This window comes from Cavia porcellus, unplaced genomic scaffold, assembly GCF_034190915.1.
Source record: "Cavia porcellus strain 051 isolate PalLab524CR breed Dunkin Hartley unplaced genomic scaffold, mCavPor4.1 scaffold_31, whole genome shotgun sequence".
NCBI classification, from domain to species: domain Eukaryota; kingdom Metazoa; phylum Chordata; class Mammalia; order Rodentia; family Caviidae; genus Cavia; species Cavia porcellus.
Genome location: NW_026947514.1, coordinates 31,754,269 through 31,777,163, shown reverse-complemented (window position 1 = coordinate 31,777,163; position 22,895 = coordinate 31,754,269). Strand labels below are relative to the sequence as shown.

The 22,895-nt window shown below is 40.9% G+C and overlaps 1 protein-coding gene across 6 annotated transcripts in view; it reads left to right on the top strand.

The window, feature by feature from the left end:
• Smoc1 (SPARC related modular calcium binding 1) overlaps window positions 1-22,895 on the top strand; it is a 148,234-nt gene that overhangs the window by 22,835 nt on the left and 102,504 nt on the right. The window contains exon 1 of one of the 6 annotated variants that reach the window (XM_013155263.3): window positions 5,239-5,419. The exons of the other annotated variants lie outside the window; for them this stretch is intronic. Within the exon in view, the coding sequence (XP_013010717.1) occupies window positions 5,399-5,419 (21 nt within the window). The 5' untranslated portion in view covers window positions 5,239-5,398. Of the gene's footprint in view, window positions 1-5,238; window positions 5,420-22,895 lie in introns of those variants that run through there. 6 annotated transcript variants of the gene reach the window in all.

Sequence of the window (22,895 nt, the reverse complement as noted above, 5' to 3'; positions counted from 1 at the left end):
CCGAGTGAGCCTTGTGACTTGCTTTGATTTACAGCAGGTGGTGAGTGTCACATTGTGTGAGTGATGGAAACCAGGCCGTGAGGGGTCTTTCAGCTTCTGCCTTCATCCTCCTGGATCTCTGCCCTGAGGGGACCATATAAGAAAGTCAACCTAAAATGCAGGAGGAGGAAAGGCCACATGGAGGAGAATTGCGGTTTTCTAGTTGTTACTCATACATCCATGAGGCCATCTTGGTCTTCCAGCCTCTTGGACCATCCAGCTGAGTGCAGCTGCCATGGTGAGTCCAGATGGGACCAGCTAATGAACTGTCCAGCCAGCCCCCAGAATCATAGTTGTCATTTTAAGCATCTACATTTTGGAGTGGTTTGCTAAACATGAATAAATAACTAGTGTCATCCCCTTTTTTTGATTTATGTCAGTTTGGTTTTATTTTCTGTCCTTTGCAACAGAGATTGACTGATACATTTATAAAATAAACTAAATATTACAAGAAATGTAGTTTTGCATACCTTCCCACCTCCAGGTGAAACCAGCTGCCTTGATATAGTCTAATGTGTCAAGTATATGTATGTATGTATGTATGTGGGTTTTCTTGTTAGTGAAATTCATCTTTTACTCTTGATTGTGTAACTTATCTGAACAATAATGCCCCTATTTCCAGAAAAGCTATGGATTTTTCTAGCGTGTGCTTCAAGAAGAGGTCCTTGAGCAACTCTTTCATTGTTGTTCACTTATGGATTTGACTTTTCCTCCCTCTGTTTCATTGGTAGATTCTTTGCTAGACTCTCACCTCATGCAGGTGACTTCTGGGGTTCCTTATCTGTCCTGAAAAGTGCCAAGGAGAGGTGAAACATCAGTTATTTGAGAAGGCAGACAAAGCAGTGAAATAATATGGGCTCTGAAAGCCTGGCTCTGCCACCCACTAGTTGAGGACCTGGTATACAGCACTTAACTGAGACTCAGTTTTCTCCTATGCAAAAATGAGAGGTAATACTGAATTCATGAGGTTATGTTGACCTGAATGAGGTAAGGCATAGGAATGTGCCTATTCTACATGTGTTGATAGCTGTTTTAGTTATTGTCTTATTGCTGGGATGAAATACCTAGCACTATAAGTTAAAGGAGGAAAGTTTTAATTTAACACACAGTTTGTAGAGGTTTCAGTCCATAATTGGCTGGTTTCAAAGCAGGGTGGCATCACAGAGGGGCAGGGCAGAGGAGATATAGTCCATGTCAGGACATGCAGGAAGTAGGGAAGCAGCAAGCCTCCCTTTCCCTTTTATTCCATCCAGGCTACAAGCTGTTATTACTGCTGCTCACGCCCAGGTTGGGCCTTCCCATTATCCATACTGACAACTATGCTAAACCAGTAAGCGGCCTAATCTAGTATCACACACCCACGATCCAGCCAATAGTCCCACCTATCAGTGCCTGGCTTCTTGGGGAGCCATTTAGATATAACCCAGCCCAGATTTAGCAGTGATTCATTAACAGTGTTCCTCTTGAAGGAGGGAGAACACCATGCCTCCCCTATATCTCATTTTTAATTTTAGAAGAAATCATGCCCTGTTTGCTTTGTAATGTGTTATCCCTGATGAAGAGGGTCTTTCCTAATAGCTCATCTATTTTTTTCATATGCAGACTTGTGTAGTGATGGTGACCAGAAGGGTGATAATAATATTAGCGACCATTCTGTGTGTATCAGAAATGTGACAGTGTTGGGAAGGGATGCCACAGCAACACAGACAGGAAGAGTGACTAATGTTCTTCACAAAGTAGAGGCAGTCCCACTTAGTGTAGCCACTTGACACTGAGTAGGAGTTTCTAAGGTAGAGGTTGGAGAGGAATTTCCAGCAAAAATAACAGTATTTATAAAGATATGGAAGTATGAGGAAAAACAGTATGTTCTAGAGATTGCTAGAAGGAGAGTTCATGATGGTAGCAATTGATGCTGGCGGAGGGTACTAGTGGGGGTGATTCTGTGACTTTTAGGTATAGGTAATAGAAAGAATACTGCTTTCACTGGTTCTCCTAGAGTATTTACCTTTGGAGCCCTGAGCCCTGAAAAAAATCTGAGGTTGTCATTGTTTGAAGAACTGAGACCACAGGGAGAAGGTATGTGAATGTTTTCTGGCCAGTAGCCCAGTTGAGGTTCCAGCGACTGCCCAGATCAACTGCCAAGTATGAGAGAGACACCAGAGGAGATTGCCACCTCCAGATGTAAATACATCCCCAGTCTTTGAGTCTTCTGTGGAGCGGAACCATCACCTCCTCTGTATACATTCTGAATCCCTGACCATAGAATCTGTGAGCATTGCCTCAAAATTTGCTGCACAAATAGATAACCAGAACAAAGAGGAAAAGGAAGACTGAAGAGAAGCTAGAAGCTAAGGAGGTCTTGAAGCTAAATCAAGGCAGCTAACACCATCTACTGGATTTGACTACCAGGAAACCATTAATAGTGTCAACAGAAGCACTTTCAGGGCATTGTGAAAGCTACAGTCTTATTTCCAGAAAGGACAAAGAGGAGACGGTCTACTTCAATGAGCTTGGTCATGAAGCCTTGGACAGAAACGATGGAATTAGGTGGTAGTGATAATCAAAGAATTTTCTTTAAAAGATGATAGGGAAAGAGACTGAGGTTGGAGATATACAAAGAAATATTAATTATTGGGGGAATGTCCTGAAGGGAATAAGAGGCATTAGAGAAAAACAAGTATAGTTATGAAGAAATGGTCCTGAACCACCTCCGTTGAAGAGGGAAAGAGATGTAATAAGTGGTAAAGAAAGTCACTTCTGAGACTGGGAGCCACAGTTACTTATGTTTCTGGTGGCTTTGATGTGAGGCTTTCTTTTTTTCTGTCCTTTGAGACAGGGTCTCACTATATGTAGTTTGGACTGTTCTTGAGCTCGCTTTGTAACCCAGGCTGGTCTCGAACTTGCAACAACCCTCCTGCCTCAGACTCCTGTCTGCTGGGATTACAGGTGTGAGCCGCCATGCCAAGCAGTGAGAGGCTTTTTGAGCCAGTTGTGCTTTAGGGTCTAGGGGTGAGAATCACAGGAAGTAGTGTGGCTCATTTAATGTCATATCATTGAGGAACTGTATGATCGCCTTGACGGCGACAATTAGTGAACTTTACTGTTTACTGATGAAAGGAGTCTCAGGTGTCATATCTTTGCCTCTACTCTGATGATGAAATTATTTCTCTTGTATTCTTATTGCTTATTTTCTTCTTTCTGCCTTGATGAAGCTTCTACCCCTTTGTCCTATATCTCTCTGTGGAGCTACATGAAAGAGCATACTTTCAAAATCTGTGTGACCTTATAATTTAACCAAGGATATAGAAGACACAGGCAAAGGCCTGGAATTTAAGGTGGCTACTATTTTTTATGGTTTTTTTTTTTTTTTTCCTTTAAGGGCAGTGTCCTTCTCATTTAGTAACATTTAGAAAAATAGGGGTGGATAAGATTGAAAATAAAAGAGAATTAACCACTTATCAGTTCAATTATTTAATTATAGGATGACCAAAAATTGCAAGTTTTCAAATTATTATTAATTTTTTTTTTTTTTGGTACTGGGGATTGAACTCACAACCTCCCACTTGCCAGGCAGGTGCTTACGCCACTGGGCTAAATCCCTGGCTCTTAAATTAATTTTTATAAGACAATATGACAGGAAATATAAAAACGACAATTTTATCAAATTTATTCAATGTAAGAATTGACTGGTTGAAATGATACCTGCTGGTGGTACATATACAAACCTGCTGCCTGGGTGATGCTTGCAGTGAACTTGTCAAGTGGTTAAGAATGAGTCTAAGTAGAGTGGACACCTTGCAACTTTTGGGTGACTGTAACAAAATACCATAGAGTATTTTAAACAGTACCATAGTGCTTACAAACAAGAGAACTTTGTTGCCACAGTTCTGGAGACTGGGAAACCCAACATTAAAATACTAGCAGTTTCATATCTGTCAAGGTACTTGTTGCTCAGGATAGCCTTTCTTTTCACCCTAAACTCCCCTGGCGGAAGGCATGAGAACTTCTTTTTTGAGGGCATTAATCCCATTTGGGAGGATGCTGCCACCATGACCTAGTCACTTCCCAAATATTGTACCTTCTAATACCATCATCTTGCAGGTAGGAGTTTCAATATATGAATTTTGGAGAGACAAAAGAAACATTCAGACCATGGTGGTAGGTGAATGTGTTATTTATGGTATGAACTCCATAAAAACAGGTTGTATTTTTGACATGGAAAAGTTCATAAAGGCTGTATTATATTGCAGAATTCTAATTTGTAAATGACAAATGTGCAGGGAAAGAATACACCAAAGCATTAATGGTTTTCTGTGGGTAGGTGTATGATGGGAATTTTTATTTTCCTTGTTGAAAAGGAACACACATTTCTTGTGTTAACAAACAGAATCAGTAAAAACAAAGCAGCCCATGAATCTGCATATTTGGTCAACAGCATCTCCCTCCAGCCCAGGGAGGTCCCTTTCCTGATGCTTCACAGCCTTTACTGAGGTCACAGTGTGCTATGGGCTGCTGCTCTAGAGAGCGCTGGGAGCATGGATAGTTTCTGGCCGCAGACAGACTATGTTTAGACAAAAGAAAGGAAGGGAGATGGCTAGACTCGAGGAGCTGCCAGCCAGGCCTGGGCCTCAGCATACTCCGTGTTCTCATCTGGCCTGTGGCCTGTGTTTTTTTTTTTTTTGAAAAATATGTATATTTTGGACATGTCTCTCATTCTGATGGTGCCTTGGGTTCTGCGGGTGCTGGGCTGGCCTTCCGGTGCCCTCGGCCAGTTCTTCCTGTTAGTGTTGGAGGCTGGAGGAAGAGGCAGCTTTGGCTTATTGTGCTAACCTCCCCAGGTACAATTAGAATTTGGTGAATGCTGGGCTTAAAACAGTACAGGACAGTTGTTTCTCTGGTGTTGTTTTCCCTCTTTTAACCGGAAGTATAGAGGTGTGTGTGTGTGTGTGTGTGTGTGTGTGTGTGTGTGTGTGTGTTCATGCAAATGTACATATGTGCTTGGGAAACTTATTTGGGAGAATTCTACTCTCCCAATTCTTTTTTTGAAATCCCCTCCCTTTCTTCCTGCATAGCTGCCTAGTGCTTTGTGCCTCTCTGCTGAATGAAGCCCTCCATGGGGACAGCTGGCTTGTTCACTGTCCATTTATCTCTTTGCCCACTAGGCCAGAGAGGACTTCTTGGGGACAGGAGGCCCATATTTCCAACTATTCAAAAGAACTCAAACGACAGTGACGTTTAAATCTCAATCCTCCATTGTACTAAGTGCTGAATAATCATCTGTTGTGAATCACACCAACCAGCCTCGTGTCATCAATCTGTGTTTCCAGCATCCCCGAATCACAGTGAATGTCTGCACCACATGCTATGTGACTTTACCTTGGTGAGTGAAACAGCGCTTTGACATCTGCACGTGGAGCACACTGCATCTGAGAGCAGGAACTTGACTAAGCCCTTCCCTGTCTGCGGTAACCTTCTTTAAGCAAATGCATTTCCTCTGAGGGCTGCGCTCTGATTTCACAGGTGGAGAGAATCCAGTGCTACCTGTGAGGTTCCCCCTGAGGTATTTAGGTGGAAAGCTTGGCCAGGGCAGGAGGCAGTTCACAGCCCAGAGCGTGGCTTCTGGCAAGGATTTTCAGAACTGTGACTATATCTTGAGTGAATGTTCAGTTTTATGTTTTTGAGAAAAGTTATTTTCCATTGGGAAATGATCTTGGATTTTTCCCGAAAATAGCAGGGCATTTTCCCAGGGCACCCCAGGAGGTAGGAGCCACTGACACACTTTTAAAAGTCTGTATTTTTATGGACATTGGCCATTTAATTTTTTTTCATTGTTCTTTGGGGTGCATACAATTCTAACTGGGTGTGAATTAAGATGGGAATGTAGGGCAGAGGTCTCTGGGCTTAATGCTTTCGATGAGAGGAGTTCCTTGATAATTAGTCACAAAGACACTGTTGGAGACTGATTTTCAGTTTCTCTGTTCACTTGTCATCCATTCCTTTGATGCATGTTCTTAACCTGGAGACACTGATCCCTTGCTTTTTGTGTGAGCTTATGGTTTTAGGTTTGTGTGGAGCAACTGCCAACTATAGGAAATTAGGGGGAAAAAAGACTTCATGTGATGAGATGTTTTATGAACCAAGTCCTGTGTTATGTAGTTTACATAGATTCTCACATTATTTCAGTAGTCTTGCAAAGGTTATAATTCTCACCTTGAATGAACAAACCTAGGTTCAGAGAATTAAAAAATAATGTTCAAGGCCCTTGAATCCAAAGCTAGTTACAAAGTCCTTGTATTTTCCAGTTGTACCACATGGCTTTACTAGCACATTACACCAGGATTCAAGGTGCCTGCACAGGTGAGTTGGAAAAAACAGTTGGGAGGAACCTTTTTGTGCAGATTGTTACTCTGTTTGGAGCACCTAGTAGTTGATGTCGAGTCAGGAGGTTTGAGCTGGCAAAGGCACTGTCACTTTTTGCCTACAAGACAGGCTCTGTTTATTTTATGCTAGCTAATGTGGAAGGTGGCTTAAATGATTTATGTTTGAAGGGTTTTTTTTTTTGGTTGACAAAAATATCCCTATTGCAATAAGCTTTGGATACTCCATTTTTAATAAACCAGGCTTAGCAGCTGCATAAGGTCAGGAGAGACAGACTGTGTTTGTGCCGAGGAGGTGTCAAGTCAAACGTGCCCCTGGTCGGAGTCCCTCCTGAGCAGATGGATTTTCCATGGCCTGACTCTTAAGGATTAACCCTGGACATTCAAAACTTTAGGGTACACTGTTCCCTGGGAAGTCATCACGGGTAGCCTGAAATGGGGCTTTGCAGGGAGTGGGTCTGTGCAGTGCGCTATTACCAGGGAGTTTCCAAGGCCTGAGACTGTTTTGAGCTATAGATTTGAGACTGACACATTGAACAGCATCCAGACTCCATGTTACCCTGGGCACATCCTCAAGTCCTGGGAGTCGGGCAGCTGCAAGGGCCAGTAGCAGGGAGTCACCATGGAACTTGTTGCTAATGTTTATGCAGTGGCCGTTATGGAGCTGCATACAATATAGCTATTGTTCTGCATTTTAGGAGTGCCAGGCAGTGGCTGGTATTAAAATGTGTGCAGGGTTTGGATGGAGAATCCTCTCCGCCTACCACTATATTAGATTTTTGAGCGGCATTTAGGCAGTGCCTGGAGGTAGAGGTGGACAGTACATGTTCAACCCTATTTTTTCAAAGGCCCACTCATTTAAACTTCGTGTGTGTGTGTATGTGTGGTGCTTGCAGTTGAACCCAGGGGCTCGGACATGTTTGGCAAGCACTGTACCACAAGCTACATCCCAGCTCCTAGATCTATGAGTTTTGACAAATACACTAGCTTGTAGAACTACCACAATCTATATAGAGAGCAGTTCCATCACTGCTCCCCAGCCCAATTCTTTCATGTTGCTTTTTGTAGTTAACCTATTTATTCCCTGACAACCTGTTGTCTGCTTCTTTCTCTCTAGTTTTACTTTCAACAGAAGAATACCACATAAATAGAGTTAGATTGTGTTATAACGCATTTGAGTTCATCCATGTTGCATGTATCAATAGTTTGTTCCTTTTTCTTGCTAAGTAATAAACTATGTTATAAATATATCATGGCTTGTGTATTCACCCTTTGAAGAACATTTGGATCATTTCCAGTTTTTAAATGGCCCCCCAAAATGTTCTTCATTTGCAATTATACATAGAGAATAAAGTGCCAAGAAGTTAGTATCAGAATCTCCCTGAAGAGTATTATAGTGACCAGCTTTGAAGGATCAATTACTTAAAGAGACTTAAAATAGCAGAGATTAAAGTAAATAACCCATGTGAGAAAACACACAATGTACAATAGTAAAAAGTTAGAAAATAATACTGCGGCAAAGATTTATTAGCTGTATAAGTTAGCTTTGATAAACGAATGATTCCTTGTTACAGTAAAATATCAAGATTTTCATTGCAACAATATTTTCCCACACATGTTACATCTGGAATGAATATGCCTTTCTCAAATCGTCATTTAGTTGGGTTTCCCCCACCCTTCAAGACACAGAAATAGGTTTTTGAATATCAACTAGACATTTATGAAAGCCATAAGATACAGATATTCATAAACATTACACAAGTTACAATGAAGGTACCTGACAAACACAACCAACACTTATGAAATAAAGATGTTGGTCTTAGAAGTCCTAAAGGAGTTTTAATCAATGCTGTTCATGTCCTGAAATCAAAAAGAGGGAAAGGGTCATTTCCGTTTGAACCCAGGACTGTTCAACTGAGCTATATGCTCAGCTCATTTTTATTTTGAGACAGTCCTGCTAAGTGGCTAAGGTGCCCAAGCTGGGCTTGAGTTTGCAGTCCTCCTGCCTCAGCCTCCCAGAATGCTGGGATTACAGGCATGAGTCACCACACCTAACTTGGTGCTAAATTTTGATGAATGTGAGTAAAACTGTTAGAAACATTCATGTACAGGTGTTGCATGAACACAAGTTTTAATTTCCTTTGAGTCAGTATCTGGAGTTGGATTGCAGGGCTACATACTAAGTGTTATGTCTAACTATATGAAAAGATACTGCTACTCTTTTCCAGAGCCACTATACCATTTTTGGGTCCACACCATCAATGCATGATGAAGGCTCTAGCTGTTCTGCATCCTTCCTCGCTTTGGATGTTGTCATTATTTTTTAAAAATTTATTTTATTTATTTTTAGTATTTTAATAGATAAGCTCAAAAAAATAGATAAGCTCATTGTGGTTTAACCTTGCATTTCTAGTTAAATGTTTTAGGTTTCTAAATAAGGACCATGTATACAGTCACCATGTTCAGGGTTGAAACAAGTAAATAACACAATTATATTGAACTTATTTTTGTGTATGGAAAAACATTCATTTGTCAAGTGTGTGTATTTAACATTTACCACAATTTTGGTACCCTTGTTGTGGTGTTTCTTTATATTTTAATATACCCCGAGCCTGTGGCATTTAGAAATGCTATCTGGCTGCCATTAACAGATACTCAACCATGGTTGAGGCATAATTATACATAATTCACATAAAGGAATTCCAGATGTAGACAGCCCATGGCTGGTAAGGTGGCTCCACCAAAATCATTGGGGACTTGGGTTCTTCTATCTTTCTGTGCCATCATCCATAAACTGTGGCTTGCTTCTCAAGGTCAAAAGATGGTTTCTGGAGCCCTAGCCATCAAGCTTGCTTACAAGGAAGGCAAGGAGCCTCATGGTGCAAAAGCCTCGTTCCCTTCCTCCTCATGGCCATCATCCTGCCTGTGCTGCAGTGTGTCTGTATGCTCATTGTGTCTGACCACTCTCTGCTTCAGAAGAATAGCCAGAATTTTACTTCTTTCACTAGGAAGTATCCAGGCCTGTTCATTTGTAAATTCAGCTTTAAATTCCGTTTGAAAAAGCCTATGACTTTCAATTCATTGGAAAATTGGAAGCATCAAATTAGAAGATTGAAGGAGGGGTGACTAAGGTCTGGCTTATGGAGGCGTGGATGGTGAACACTTTGATGATGAAGGAAGAGTGTAAAAAGTCCCAAAGGGGAGCCAAAAACTGTCTATGTAGGGCACACAACTCTGCGGGGCTTTGAAACCTCTGGCATCTTGATTGTGTAATTCCACTGGCAGAGTTGGCTTGATAGGTAACAAAAATCATTTCTGCATCTCTTTCCTTTCTATTAGACTGCAGGTATCCCCAGAGGACAGAAGCACAGTGGATTTCTCTCCATACACAATGCTCTGTGTGCTTATCTATGTGAATTTTGTTCTCTTGATACCTTCCTAGAAAGACCAAACAAAGCAAAATATAATTGGATGCTTTGGGAATCCTTAAAGTTAGGGCTGCCAGATAAAATATGGGGCATCTAGTTAAATCTGAATTTCAGATAAACAATACATTTTTTTTTTAGTGTAAACATATCCCAAATCGCTCATGGGATACACGTATGATAAAAATATATTTATTGCTTACTGGAAACTTATATTAACCAATCATTCCGGGACTTCTTTCTTTCTTTCTTTCTTTCTTTCTTAACCTGACCATCTGGGAGTAACTGAGTAGCAAAAAGCCCCAATGTACTTGTGGGAGTAGCATCAACTTTAATGCAAGTGGTGGGAAACATGTGTGGATCTGACTTTGCTGAGTTTGGAGCCCCTGATACTTTCCTGAAACAAAGATGAGTAACAGTCCCTTTCCATAGCTGCTCAGAAGTGAACTCAGTGCAGCCACCGGTGAGAATCCCTGGCTATCAAGACACTTGGGGATGACGTGAGGTTTGTGTCCCCTTTTCACCTTGGTTCATCACTTGCCTATTTAGAATCTTGTATGTCTTTTATCTCTTTCTGTATTTAAACCTAAAATTAGACTGGGAAAGCTCTAGTTTACAACAGGCAGGAGTAGATCCTGATTATGTGAGCACAATAGGCCAGTGTTGACACATTCAGGGCTTTCCAAAATCAGCGGTTCTCAAAGTGTGGTCCCCGGGCCAGCAGTGTCAGATCACCTAAGGAATTCATTAAGAAATGTAAACTTGGACTCCACCCCAGACCTCTTTAATCAGAAAGTCTGGGAGTGGGGCCCAGCAATCTGTCTTTATTGAGTTCTTGGGGTAATTCTGATGTATCCTAAAGTTGGAGAACCACCTCTGTAACACAGAGGTCTCCATGCCTTTTCTGGAAAGGACCAGAGAGTAAATAGTTCATATTTTGTGGCTTATCGAGTTTCTGTTGCATTTATTAACTGCTGCCATTAGAATGCAAAAATAGCCACAGACAATATGGGAGTGTTAGAAAGTAAATAAAAGTTTTTTTATTTATAAAACCAGGGAACTGGGCAAATTTTGTTCGCTTTGAGAAGTGTGCTGGCCCCTGTAAAAAGCAAAGGCACCTTTCATTGATAGGTGTGAAATGCTCCTAGGTAACCACTTAATCAGAAGTGGGAGATACTACAATGAATAGGATCAACCAACAAATCAAGCCCCAAACTGAGCTGACCAAGTCGGGTAATGTAGCTACTGTCATCCTAGAAGGCTCCCAGTGACCAGAAGTGTCTGTCCATCTCTGAGTCTTATCCTGTTTCCAGCTGTGATGCTCATCAAGGAAACCATTTTGACTGCTCTTACTGGAGACTTATTCCTGTTTCTCCAAAGCACTGCCTGACAGTTGCATTCTTTCTCCTGTCCACACGCCCACCATTGCTCTGGAAGACCAGCCACTCTTTCTTTCCTCAGACCTCCAACACATCATGTTCTTCCTCACTCTCGGGTCATGACTGTGCCTCCTCTTTCACAGGAAGTATAGGAAAGGGAACAGAATTTCTGAAGCTGCCATTACATCTCAGAATCTACCCGATATCTCCCCAACTGGTGCTGCCACTGCGGGTCAATGCCATTGTGTCTCCCCAAGCCACACACCTCTGCTTTTGCTCTAGATCTTGTCTCCTTGTGCTTATTTCAGGCCATTAATGGAGCAGCTGCCTTCCTACCTTCTATATCACTGACCGCCCCCCATCACTTCCTTGATGTCAACACTCTGTAATTTCTCCCTCGTCATCTTCTTGTGATTGCTTCATTTTCTACTTCCCTTGATGGCAAAACCTTCAGTCTACACTTACACTTCCTGATCTCTTCCTGCTTCTCTTTAACCCACACCAATCAGACTTTTGTCTCCACTGCTTCCCTGAAACAATTGTCAGTGACTTTTGACTGGTTACTTTCATGGCCACTGCTCAGTCCTCAGTGTACCAGGGTGTTCAGGAGCATTTGACACAGCTGATGACAGTGTCCCTCGTGAGCCATTTTCCTCAGTTTCTGTGACTTCACTCTCTCTGTTCTCTTTTAACCTCTTTTTCTGGTTCCTCCTCCTCTCTGAGTTTCTCCTCATCTCTTGGGTGCTTTTCATGCCTGCCTCCTCAAAATGTTGGAGTTCCTCAGGGCTCAGCCCTTAGATCTTGCTATATTTATTCCTTTACTGACCTCATCTGATTTTATGGTTTAAATCCCACCGATTTTGTGGTTAAAATACAAAGTTATCTCAATCTGTGTCTATAAATACTGTACCCAGGCTAACATATCCGACTTCTTATTTAGTGTCTGAATGTGGATGTCTAATAAATATCAAAACTAAAACCAAAACTAAAATCTCAGATCTTTCCCCACCGTCCTTACCAAAATTATTTACCCTCTAGTTTTCCACAACTCATAGATGACAGCTCCACCTTTGCAGTGTGCCAAAACTTGGAGTTACAGAGGATGAAAAATCTTCTCTCTACCTTCTGGAGGCACAAAGTACACCAATGGGAGGCAGATTCATGGGAGAAAAGATATTCTAACTTATTCCATGCTTGGGGAATCACATAAAAGAAAAATATCTCAATATCCAGTGAGATCTAGAAGCTTGATACCTCGTCATAGGAGAAGGAAAGGGGAGAAGCAGGGAACGTTAGGAAGAGTAAATGATTTCTGGGAAGATGAATGGACTCCCAGGAAAACTGCCCAGGAAAAAACATGGGCATGCCGCAGTATTTAGCTTCTAGTCCTTCCTGCAATGCTGGTTCAGTCTTCCCTGGTTGATGAGACCCAGTTAAGAGTCCTAACACTGCAGCTTCTTTTGGAGGCTCTGTCTCTAGGCAGATAAAGGGAGTTTTGAAAAAGCTTCTCCCTGCATTTGCTGTTGACAACTGTCCTTAATTTGAAGTCTAAAGTGTCACATCTTGGGTGGCATTTGCGAAACTCCTCCATTTCTCATCTGAAACTTGCCTGGAAGTTTCATACACTAAAAGTTGAGTTGGTGGCTATAGAGAGAAAAATCAGATTAGTAGCTGAGTGCTAAGAGACTTGGGACTGGGTCAGTGCAATTAAATAGGTGTGTCTCATCTCAGGAGGTCTTGTGCAGGTGGACTCCCACCAAAGTTACGTCGCTGTGTGGGGCAAGCAGATAGGTGTTTAGTAAGAGATATTTCTAAGGAAAGAGAAGAGAAGTCAATGTTAAGGGCTTAGAACATAAAGTAGTTTCTGAGTCTGGAGGGTAGGTAGTTGAGGAGGTTTCTAGATGCTGGGCTCGAGGTCACTAGTTGGGGCGAGGGGCAAACAGTGGCAATCCAGCAAGATGTCCCAGTTTGCCATTTGCATCTGGCATCCCAATGAACATTCTGAACAGTTTGTACACAAGTGGGCTTAAAGGTCGTCTGTATGTGTAAGTTGTGGTTTCTCTGAAGCCTGTGTCAGATGGTTAGGCTTCCCCTTGCAGGGCTTTGAGGAAGAGCAGTTTTAATTGTAGTAATTCCAAGAGAGAAGGGGGAGGAAATTGGTTAGTTTGGAAGCATGTCGCCCAATATTGGTAGAAATCAGAAGAATCAAGTATCCTACAAATTTACAAGTAAGTAACAAAATCTCAAAAACAATGAGCCAGGATTTTTTTTTAAAACATGTAACTTGTTGGAGAAAGCTAAAATTTAATAACAGGTGTACTATAATTGTTGTCCGAAAGGTAATTTTTCTCTCTACAGTCACACGCATTTCTATCAAAGATAAAGTAAGACTCATTTATTTTCAAAATAAGCTTAATTTCATTAAACTCCACTTGATTGTTTACATAAATGGAACAAAGACTAACAATTGACAATAGAAATTGTTTTTAAGACAGCTTTGCTGAAATCCAGATTGGAGTTTTAAGTGCCTACAGGGCTAGTAAACCAAACCAGGGACTCATCATCAAATTTTGCCTGTAATATCTATAGATTGGGTGATTTTCTTTTTTTCTGAGGTTCCAAACTATCCTGAGTTTCCTGAGCCTGCTAGGAAACTCATTTACCCGTAAGTCAACCATGTGGATGGTGTATTCAAGGAATAGGACCAGTAGAATACTATCTCCAAATAACTTTCTTTGCCCCATAGAGTCAACTTTAGTTCTGTAAAGTTGCTCATATCAGAGAAGATGGCACTGCAGTCAAAGCTTGGTAATACAACTGGTATTTCCAATTTTGGGTTGATACAAATAGAACAGATTCTTACTGAAGTTACGTAAATAAATATATGGACATAAAACAAGATTACTCATTGATGGTTTTACAATTCTGGAGAGATCAGATAGGGAGAAAAAATTAATTTTTGAGTCTGTTAGTAAAAGTATTCTTTATTTAATTGTTGTAAGTTATAGGTAGTTTAAAAGAAAGCAAATTTCCTTAAGTCTGGAAAACAAAACATAAAAAACAACCAATAATGTTTCAAACAAAAATGTCAAAAATGATATAATCCTTCATTAGTTTAGTTTATAATAAATTCGTGTTCAGCTTGATGTTGGGTTAGCAATTTTAAGTTTGGTTTCATGTTAGGGTTCTGGAAATTCTTACCAAGTCCAATGATAGTAATTTCAAAGTTACTGGAAACCTAGTATTCCAGAGACTCGTCAGAATATTTTCTGTGAATGTTCTTGAGGAAGAGCTGTAGCTGATGGCATACATTTTAACATAATCCAAATTATGACTGAACAATTGCATTTCTAGGAATCTCAGGTAATATTTCAGTGTTTTTGTTATCATATCAGTAACATTAATAAATGTAAAGAAAGTATAGTACACTTATTATTTGACAAGGCTTCCCATATAACTCAACATATCAAATTATCCTAATTAGTTTACTAAGTCTTTTGTAAGGTGAGAGACATTTCACTTGAACTTTTCAGGAAAATGGCAAAGTTAGTTCAAGAGCAACAAGACAACTTAGAATTTAATTTTGGATAGAAAAACAGAGAGGTGGACCCTTTGCAGATGGGAAGGGGATCTAGGGATGGAGAGAAAGGGAAGGGAAGGGGACAGGGATCTAAAAAGGACTCAGATGTGATGTGAACTGTATAGGTACCAACTCCCCACAATGTGTGTACTCATTATATATCACAAATATGTAGTGATTAAAAAAGGAGTTAACAATCTCATTTTGTGAATTTGTTGAAAATGTCAAAAAGTTTTAAAATACTTGATTAAATGTGATCACAGGTATGTGCATCATTGATTTAACCAGTAAAAACTGAAAACTTTAAGGTCAAATACCTTATACATAATTGTAGAAAATACTTAGTGGAAAGGACTCCTCAGGTTTGCTTTAGTTTGTTTGTTTTTGTTTTTCCAAATATAAAGACATCAGGAAAGACAACATGAAGCACAAAAAATTATTTTGGCAAAATACGTTTTTGTTTTTTTTTTTTTTTTTTTTTTAGACAAATGACTCAAAAAGTGAAAGAAAGCCAGATGTGGTAGCCCACACCTGTAATAACAGCTACTTGGAAGGCTAAGGCAAAATGATTGCAAATTCAAGGCCAGCTTGGGTGACTTAGTAAGACCTTGTCTCAAAATAAATAAATAAAAATTTAAAAATAACAAGAAAAAAAACCTTTTACTATAAGAAAATTTTGTAATGTTGGAGAAAAGGCCAAATTCTAGTACTTTTAATTATATATCAGGATTTTAAGATTATTTATGGTCTAAGTAACTAATTTCCAATGAAAATCTAGGAAGTAAAAAAAATTCAACTCTTATATTCCAACATTTTATAGATATGCATTTCATAATTTCTAGAAGTAAATACTTCCTTGCAGAACAATTTTTTCATGTTTATTAACAATCTAAATTTTGAGGGGCTGGAGATTTAGCTCAGTGGCATAAGTGCCTGCCTTGCAAGCGTGAGGTAGTGAGTTCGATTCCTGATACCAAAAAAAAAAAATCTAAATTGTGTGTGTGTGTGTGTGTGTGTGTGTGTGTGTGTGTGCGCGGAGGGTACTGGGGAGCAAACTCATGACCTCATGTTTCCCAGGCAGGCACTTACACCACTGAGCTAAATCCCTAGTCCTCAAAATAAAAAGTTCTGTAAGGTCTGGGGCTGTGGCTCAGTGTGAAGGTGCTAAGTTCAATCCTTAATACTGGAAAAAAATTCAAGAGTAGATAAATATAAAATTTATGCTTACCAATTAATGTTCCAATATTTCATTTTATTTAGAAGTAATCTATGTATTCAACTAATATCCAAATTTTTATTTTTCTATTAACATCTTGTATATAATGTGTGTTAGTTATTACCTGAACAAGAAACTGTTAAACATATGAATATTGCTGATAATCCAGAAGACAGCAACAATATTGAAATAACCAGATTTACAGGCCGGGGATTTAGTTCAGTGGTGTAAGCGCCTGCCTGGCAAGTGCAGGGTGGAGAGTTTGATCCCCAGTACCAAAAAAAGCCAAAAAACAAAAAACAAAAAAAACCCAGTAGTTTGTGGCTACCAGATGTTGGCTGGGGGTGTAGCTCAGCAACCGTTAAGTGCCTGCTTGGCATAACCAAGGTCATGAGTTTCTTTCCCAGCACCCCCTCAAAAAAAACAAAACAAAACAAAAAACAACCCTCTCCAATTTACCTTACCCTACTTATGTAAATTTGAAAAGTATATGGGTTAGAATCTATGTTTCTAGCAGTTTTAAGTATATTTAATTCACGTGAGCACTCGTGTATCTCTAAGCCAATTTGAGTTGAATTATTTGAAGGTATTTTTATATTTCATGGACAGAGGATACAGATATATAGATATGTATACATACAGAAGCCCACTCAAACGTGAACACAAAGAAAGAGCTCATAGTTTTCCTTTAAAAATTTTTGCCATGAGCCGGGCGTGGTGGTGCACACCTGTAATCCCAGCATTTGGGAGGCTGAGGCAGGAGGATTGTTACAACTTTGAGACCATCCTGGGCTACAAAGTGAGCTCAAGGCCAACCTGAACTGCATAGTGAGACCTTGTCTCAAAAAGACTAAATAAATAAAATAAAAATTTTAGCCATGAGACAGACACAACAATATAAAACTTGTTTGTAAGGACAATTGGATAGAAATTATGCATTTTTGCAAATGGGACAAATTAAGATTACTTGTTCATATCGTCAAAGGATTTTGCTAGTATTAGTAAAATAAACAACCACCACCACAACAAAAAACCCAAAACCTGATCTTTTAAGATTGTTTCATTTGTCAATTTCCAAATAGTTCCTTTTACCTTGCCCATCCCACTTCTTCCCATCCCTCTTCTTTCTCCTCTCCCTCTGTTATCTCCCTAAAGTTTGCAAATGGGATGATTCTCTGGTAAAACTAGGTCTAAGATTTACATCTCAAAGGCACAAGGAAATAATAGCAGATTTCACCAAAAAGCTTTTGGGCTGCATGTTCATTGTTTATATTTTTCTTCTTTTTTCTTAAGTGTAAGGTAGGTCTGTTTCCATTGTTGAAACTTTTTTTTCTTCACAATTTCTGTGAGTATTTTGAGATAAATAGGTGAAATTTAGAGATTGGAAAGGACAGGTAGACTTTTTGTTGTTCTGGGGATTGAACCCAGGTCCTTCCCACTGAGCTACATCTCCAGTCCTTTTAAAATTTTATTTTTATGTTTTATTTTGAGATGTCTTGCTAAGTTGCTAAATTGTCTAGGATAGGGTCAAACTTGTGGTCTTCCTACTTCAGCCTCTCGTGGTGCTGGGACTACAGGAATGGGTCACCATCCAGCCATTTTGAATTCCTGCCAAAGGCACATTCCAGTTTTTGTAAAGACTCAAATTGTAAAACAAGGACCATTATTTCTAATTCCCCAAAGAATTTGGTTGTAGTCTTCTTGGTATCAACGGGGTGAAGACCACCAGTCATCCAACTGTAGTGTCTTCAAATTGCTCTTTTATATTAGGGAGATTTCCCACTATGATGCATGCTAGATTTATAGCTGTTCTTCTTTGAAATACTTTAATTAATTGTTTTCTTTCTTGTGTCTAGAGTTCCATGTTTGCTTATAAGGGAAGGTCTTTTAAAAAGTTACGGTCATTCTCTGAATAGACCAAAGTTTTCAAGCAAAGGTCTATCTTATGAGTAACTGCAGATCAAAACTAATACGCCTTTTGGGGCTTTCAACACAGATGCATGAGATGCTTCCAAAGAAGGAGAAAAAACATGCAGCTTTCTACCAGCCAGAGCTCCTCCCAACACAACCAGGACGAATAAAGATGTAGACAGTGTCCCTGTTGGTTACTCTTGGTATCACCTACCCTTAACAAGCAGAAAGTCAGACCAAGCAGGGCTCAAGACAAATACATTAAAAAGCTAAAAAGCAAAGTCTCAAACTAACAGGAAAACTACAGGTATCCGTGGGAGGGAAAGAATCATTATTAAATGGGTACCTCAAAGCCAAGAGGCCTAATTTGAGCCAATTCTTACAATGCTTCTCCCATGGGATGAAGGCATTTGATGTTTACTGAAGAAATGGAGTTGGATTTGGAGGAGGGAAGCCCAGAGATCTAAAATATCTTCTGGAGAGCAAAGATGGGGAGTAGGCAGAGAAAGGGTTGGTTTAAATTATTTTTAATTTTTTTCTATATCTGATTTCTGCTTTTCAGTGTCACTAAAGGAGTCTAAAGACCAACTGTTACAGTCTGTTTCAATATGATCTTCCCAAAGGTACCAATAAGACAAGTTTAGCATACAAGTGTTCTAAAAAACTGTTTCAAAATATAACCAATTTATTTATTCTAGAAGTGACTCAAACCACTAAGTAGTCTCATAGAGGGATCTGGAAATAACTTTCCTGGTTTAGAAAATCATGGAATGAAAATGGCAATTACTAAACTCAGTGGACAAGATGAAGCCCCCATGAAAAAAAGTTCACCCTCAATCAGAGCTAGATTAGGAAAGCAAAGGCCTTTACTGCTACAGGTGCTCCGGGGTGCATCTGTGAAAACAGCATCTCCCGTCTCCCCTCCAATGTGGGGTCACTCTTTTGTGTGTGTGTGTGTGTGTGTGTGTGTGTGTGTGTGTGTGTGTGTGTGTGTATGTGGTCACTCTTTACAGACCCCCTAATCTGGGACACTGCACCAGTGATGTTCAGCTAGGCATTTCCTAGCACTAACCTAGCACAAGTTTGAAGTGACAAAAGCCCTCTGTGGGCTCACACTTCTTACTAAGACCGTCCCCCCGAGAGCAGAGAGTGCCACCTGCCACCTCATGTCTTGGGCTCTCTGCCTATTCAACCATCTGCTTGACACAAGCTGACTTCTGTCTTGGGCTGGCAGAGACCACAGTGAGTGTTCTCACTGGCAAACACTGAGCTTTCAGGACACAAAAAACAAGACAGAAGGAGAACCACATCCAGTTTTTGTCCAGGGGACCCACAGCAAAACTGGCCTAAAATGATGTCAGTCTGGTGAGAACCAGGAGCTCACCTGCCTGTGAACAACTGGCTCGTAGAGTGTCTGTCTGTGCTCCTGCCTGTGAATCTCCATTGATGACACCTGACACGAGAGAGAAGGAAACAGTGACCATTTCTGGGCAGGCAGGGATTAGCAGAACTCACACACCTGCAACACCAAAGTTCCTCTACCCAAAGACTGGTTCACAGGAGTGTTTTCTCCTGCGAATCTGAATTTGGCACGAAAAAAGACCAGGAAAGACTTAACCATGCTTGCTTCACCAAATCCCTGGGTAAAGATCCAGGGTACTAACCTGGTATGGAATCTTACCATTGTTCCTGGGCTAGTCAGGCCCATGGCCTCTCAGCTGCAGCCTGACAAGGTTCCACTTACATGGCCGGAACTGGAGGGGCTGGAAAACTTTCCCTCTATCCTGAGGGCGAATCTGTGAAATAAATTGACAGCAGGCTGATTAACAACAAGACACTCAAATTTATGACATATTTATGGGCAAGAAAAGTGAATACCCCCTATCCAGGGTGATCTAGGAACTTATAGATCCTCTTTGTAGAGGAGAGGGCAGAGGGCAGGCCTCTCAGGGAAGAGTAAATGATTCCTGGGAAGGATGACTGGCCAGCACCTGAGACATTCAGTCTGGTTTGGTGTCAACCTCCAGTCCCTCTTTGGAGATACGAGTTTGATCCCACTGTTTGATGAGATTTTTAAAAGAGTTGAGGACAATTGAACAGTCTTTGGAGGCTCTGTGTCCAGATAGATAAGGGAAGTTCAGAGAAAGCCCCTCCCTGCACCTGCTGCCCCCAGGAGCCTTCAGCGTGAAGTCCTACGTGATGCCCTTCAGGGTGGCCACGGCTGGGCTCCTTCAAGTTCGCCTTTGACCCTTCCCATCACTCACACCCATCGCTGTCGGTCAGTCCATCCTAGTGACTCTACGTTTGAGATAAATCTAGAATCTTCCCACTTTTGCTCTCCCCTGCATCAGTGCCTTAACAGAGTTACTGAGATCACTGCTATACTGGTCACCTCTCTGCTCCTTGCACTGTCACCGGCACAGCAGCTGGGTTCACTTTTCATTTATTTTGTAAAGCAACATCCTTAGTCATTTAAAAAAGAATTTTTGTTTTGTTTTGTTTCGACACAGCATCTCACTAAGTTGCTAAGTGTCCCAGGCTGGCATTGAACTTGCCATCCTCCTGCCTCAGCCTTGCAGAGTGTAGGAATTACAGGCGTGCACCACCACATCTGGCTGGGGGTGCTTTATAATATGCATCAGCTCTGCTCCCCTCTGCTTCACATTTTGCAGTGGCTTCCAAGTCCACTGTATTCTGACTGGAGCTTCCACCACTCTGGCCTTCTCGCCATTTTCCAAGCTCCCTGGGTGCAGGCATGTTACCTCCTGAGGGCCCTTGCCCTTGCCCTTCCCTCTGGAGGGCGTGTTCTCTCCCTCAAAAACTGCATGGCTCACTTGTTAGTTAGCTTCCTTCAGGCCTTTGCCCACGTGTGTCCTTCTCAGACATTTTCCTCGAGCAAGCAGCAGATAAGAATAACCATCCTCTCCCTCCTTCAGCCTTTCACCCTTTGTTGTGTCTTACTGCTCACCCTGGCATTCTCACCATGATCTGTGAGTTGCTTATTGGCAGTGCCTCGCCTCTAGAAGGGTGCCCTGCGTGAACAGGCATCCTAGTCTGGAGCAGTGCTGCCAGTTAGGCTTTGCTGGAAGCGCACCCCCCTTAGACTTAAATGAGCTGCATCCGAGCAAGGAAGGCAGTGGTTGTCACACTATTCACTAATAGGACAGCTCCTTCCCAGACACATTCGAAAGGAGCCTCAATTTGTGGGACAGGTATTCTTGGTGTCTGTGCTACTTGAATTATCTAATTTTTATCTCATTTTTAATGTCTTTCTGTAAAGTGTTGAGAAAGTCCTGATTTGCATTGCAGACATTATCAGCTCTCCGTGCAGTAGCAGAATAGTCTTTGGTTAAACAAACTCAGAAGCTGCAAGGAAGGATAGTAAGATTTTTATTTTAATGTTGAACATTCAGGAGTTTTTAAGCAATTGTGCACAGACACCTTGCTGACACTACTCGCTGAACATATGTGGCCTGCTTTTGTCTATAGTGTGCAAGTATATTGTGGTGAATTTCAATTCTAGAAGTTCACACAGACATGTGCAATCTGAATTTAAAACAAAACAAAACAAAACAAAAACACAGAGCTACAGCTCTGACATGTTTAGAAAACATTTAAATAAATACCCAGGGTGAGATGACCAGGAGAAGTTTTGTTGTTGAGTGTTGTGTGAAAACCTTGAGCACACTGCATGGCTAACATTCTGGGAGTGTGTGACACTGGCAGTCTGCAGTGTGTTATAGTGTGGACTGTCACACATCACCTGTTCATTTAAAAATGGTTTGAAGAGTAGTCTAACAGTTTTGAGTTACTGTTTTTCTTAATCCTCCTTTTAAAAGTGATGAATATTATTTTTCAGGTTTTGATAGGAATAATATATGCTGAACAACATGGTATTGTAGACTTTTCCAGAGTTGTCAGGGATGTCTCCAAGGACTACTGGCATGAGACAGATACTCTGTTAATGAATGTCGGATGCTGGATGAAGATAGTTGAGGTCAGAGTGGAGGCAGCATGCAGTGTTCTCTAAAATGAAAATCTTCACTCACCCCTCTTTCTGCCTGTATCAGTGCAGACCCTATTCCCTGCCCCTTGGCTTTATTAGGCCAACACACACACACACACACACACACACACACATACACACACACACTGCCATGTTTTCACAGATGTAGATATGAAATGCTTAAATCAAGCCCATCAACAAATCCCTTGCTCATGTCCTTATCATTTTCTTTTGGCTGGGGGACAACATTAAGATCTATTGAGTCCAGCACAAATGCCAGCCAAGTGGTAGATTATTCTGCTTTCCACATATACCCTGAACATTTTCCACTTCATAAAATGACAGTGATTATTATTTTAGCTGCAGCAATGATCACTTTCATATAAATATTTACAAATATCCAAGGCCTAGAAGTACCAAGTACATATACTATTATAACATGCCTGTGATGATTTATACTTTATAGACATATAGAAGAAACCGGGCTATTAAACTTCATGTAAGCCCAAGTCATTCAGCTTGTGACTATGAAACTGGGCCTTGGCTGTGACCAGTTTGACACTGAATATCAGTCACAGTTGGGAAAGTCTTCAGTCACAGTTGGGAAAGATGGCAGCCCTGCTCTTGGCTCTAGGAAAATCAGTGGAACTGTACCAGGAGTTGATTTTTCAAAAGCTGTATTTTAATTACACACTGGGTAACTGAATAAAGGTCGTCCAATATTAAATTAATGTGATCATCTGGACTAAATCATCTTCCTAACACAGATACCACGCATACCCCTAGAGCGGGGTGGAAAGCACACAGTGCATCTTAAGGAGAAGGTGGGTGCCTGCTGTAACCTATTAATCTCTGGGGAGATGTAGGTGCATTTTGTTTCTGGGGACGGCCTAGCCTATTACTGTGTGTATAGTTTAAGAGTTCACAGAGCAAGACCCAGAGCCTCTGGAAGGGACAGATAG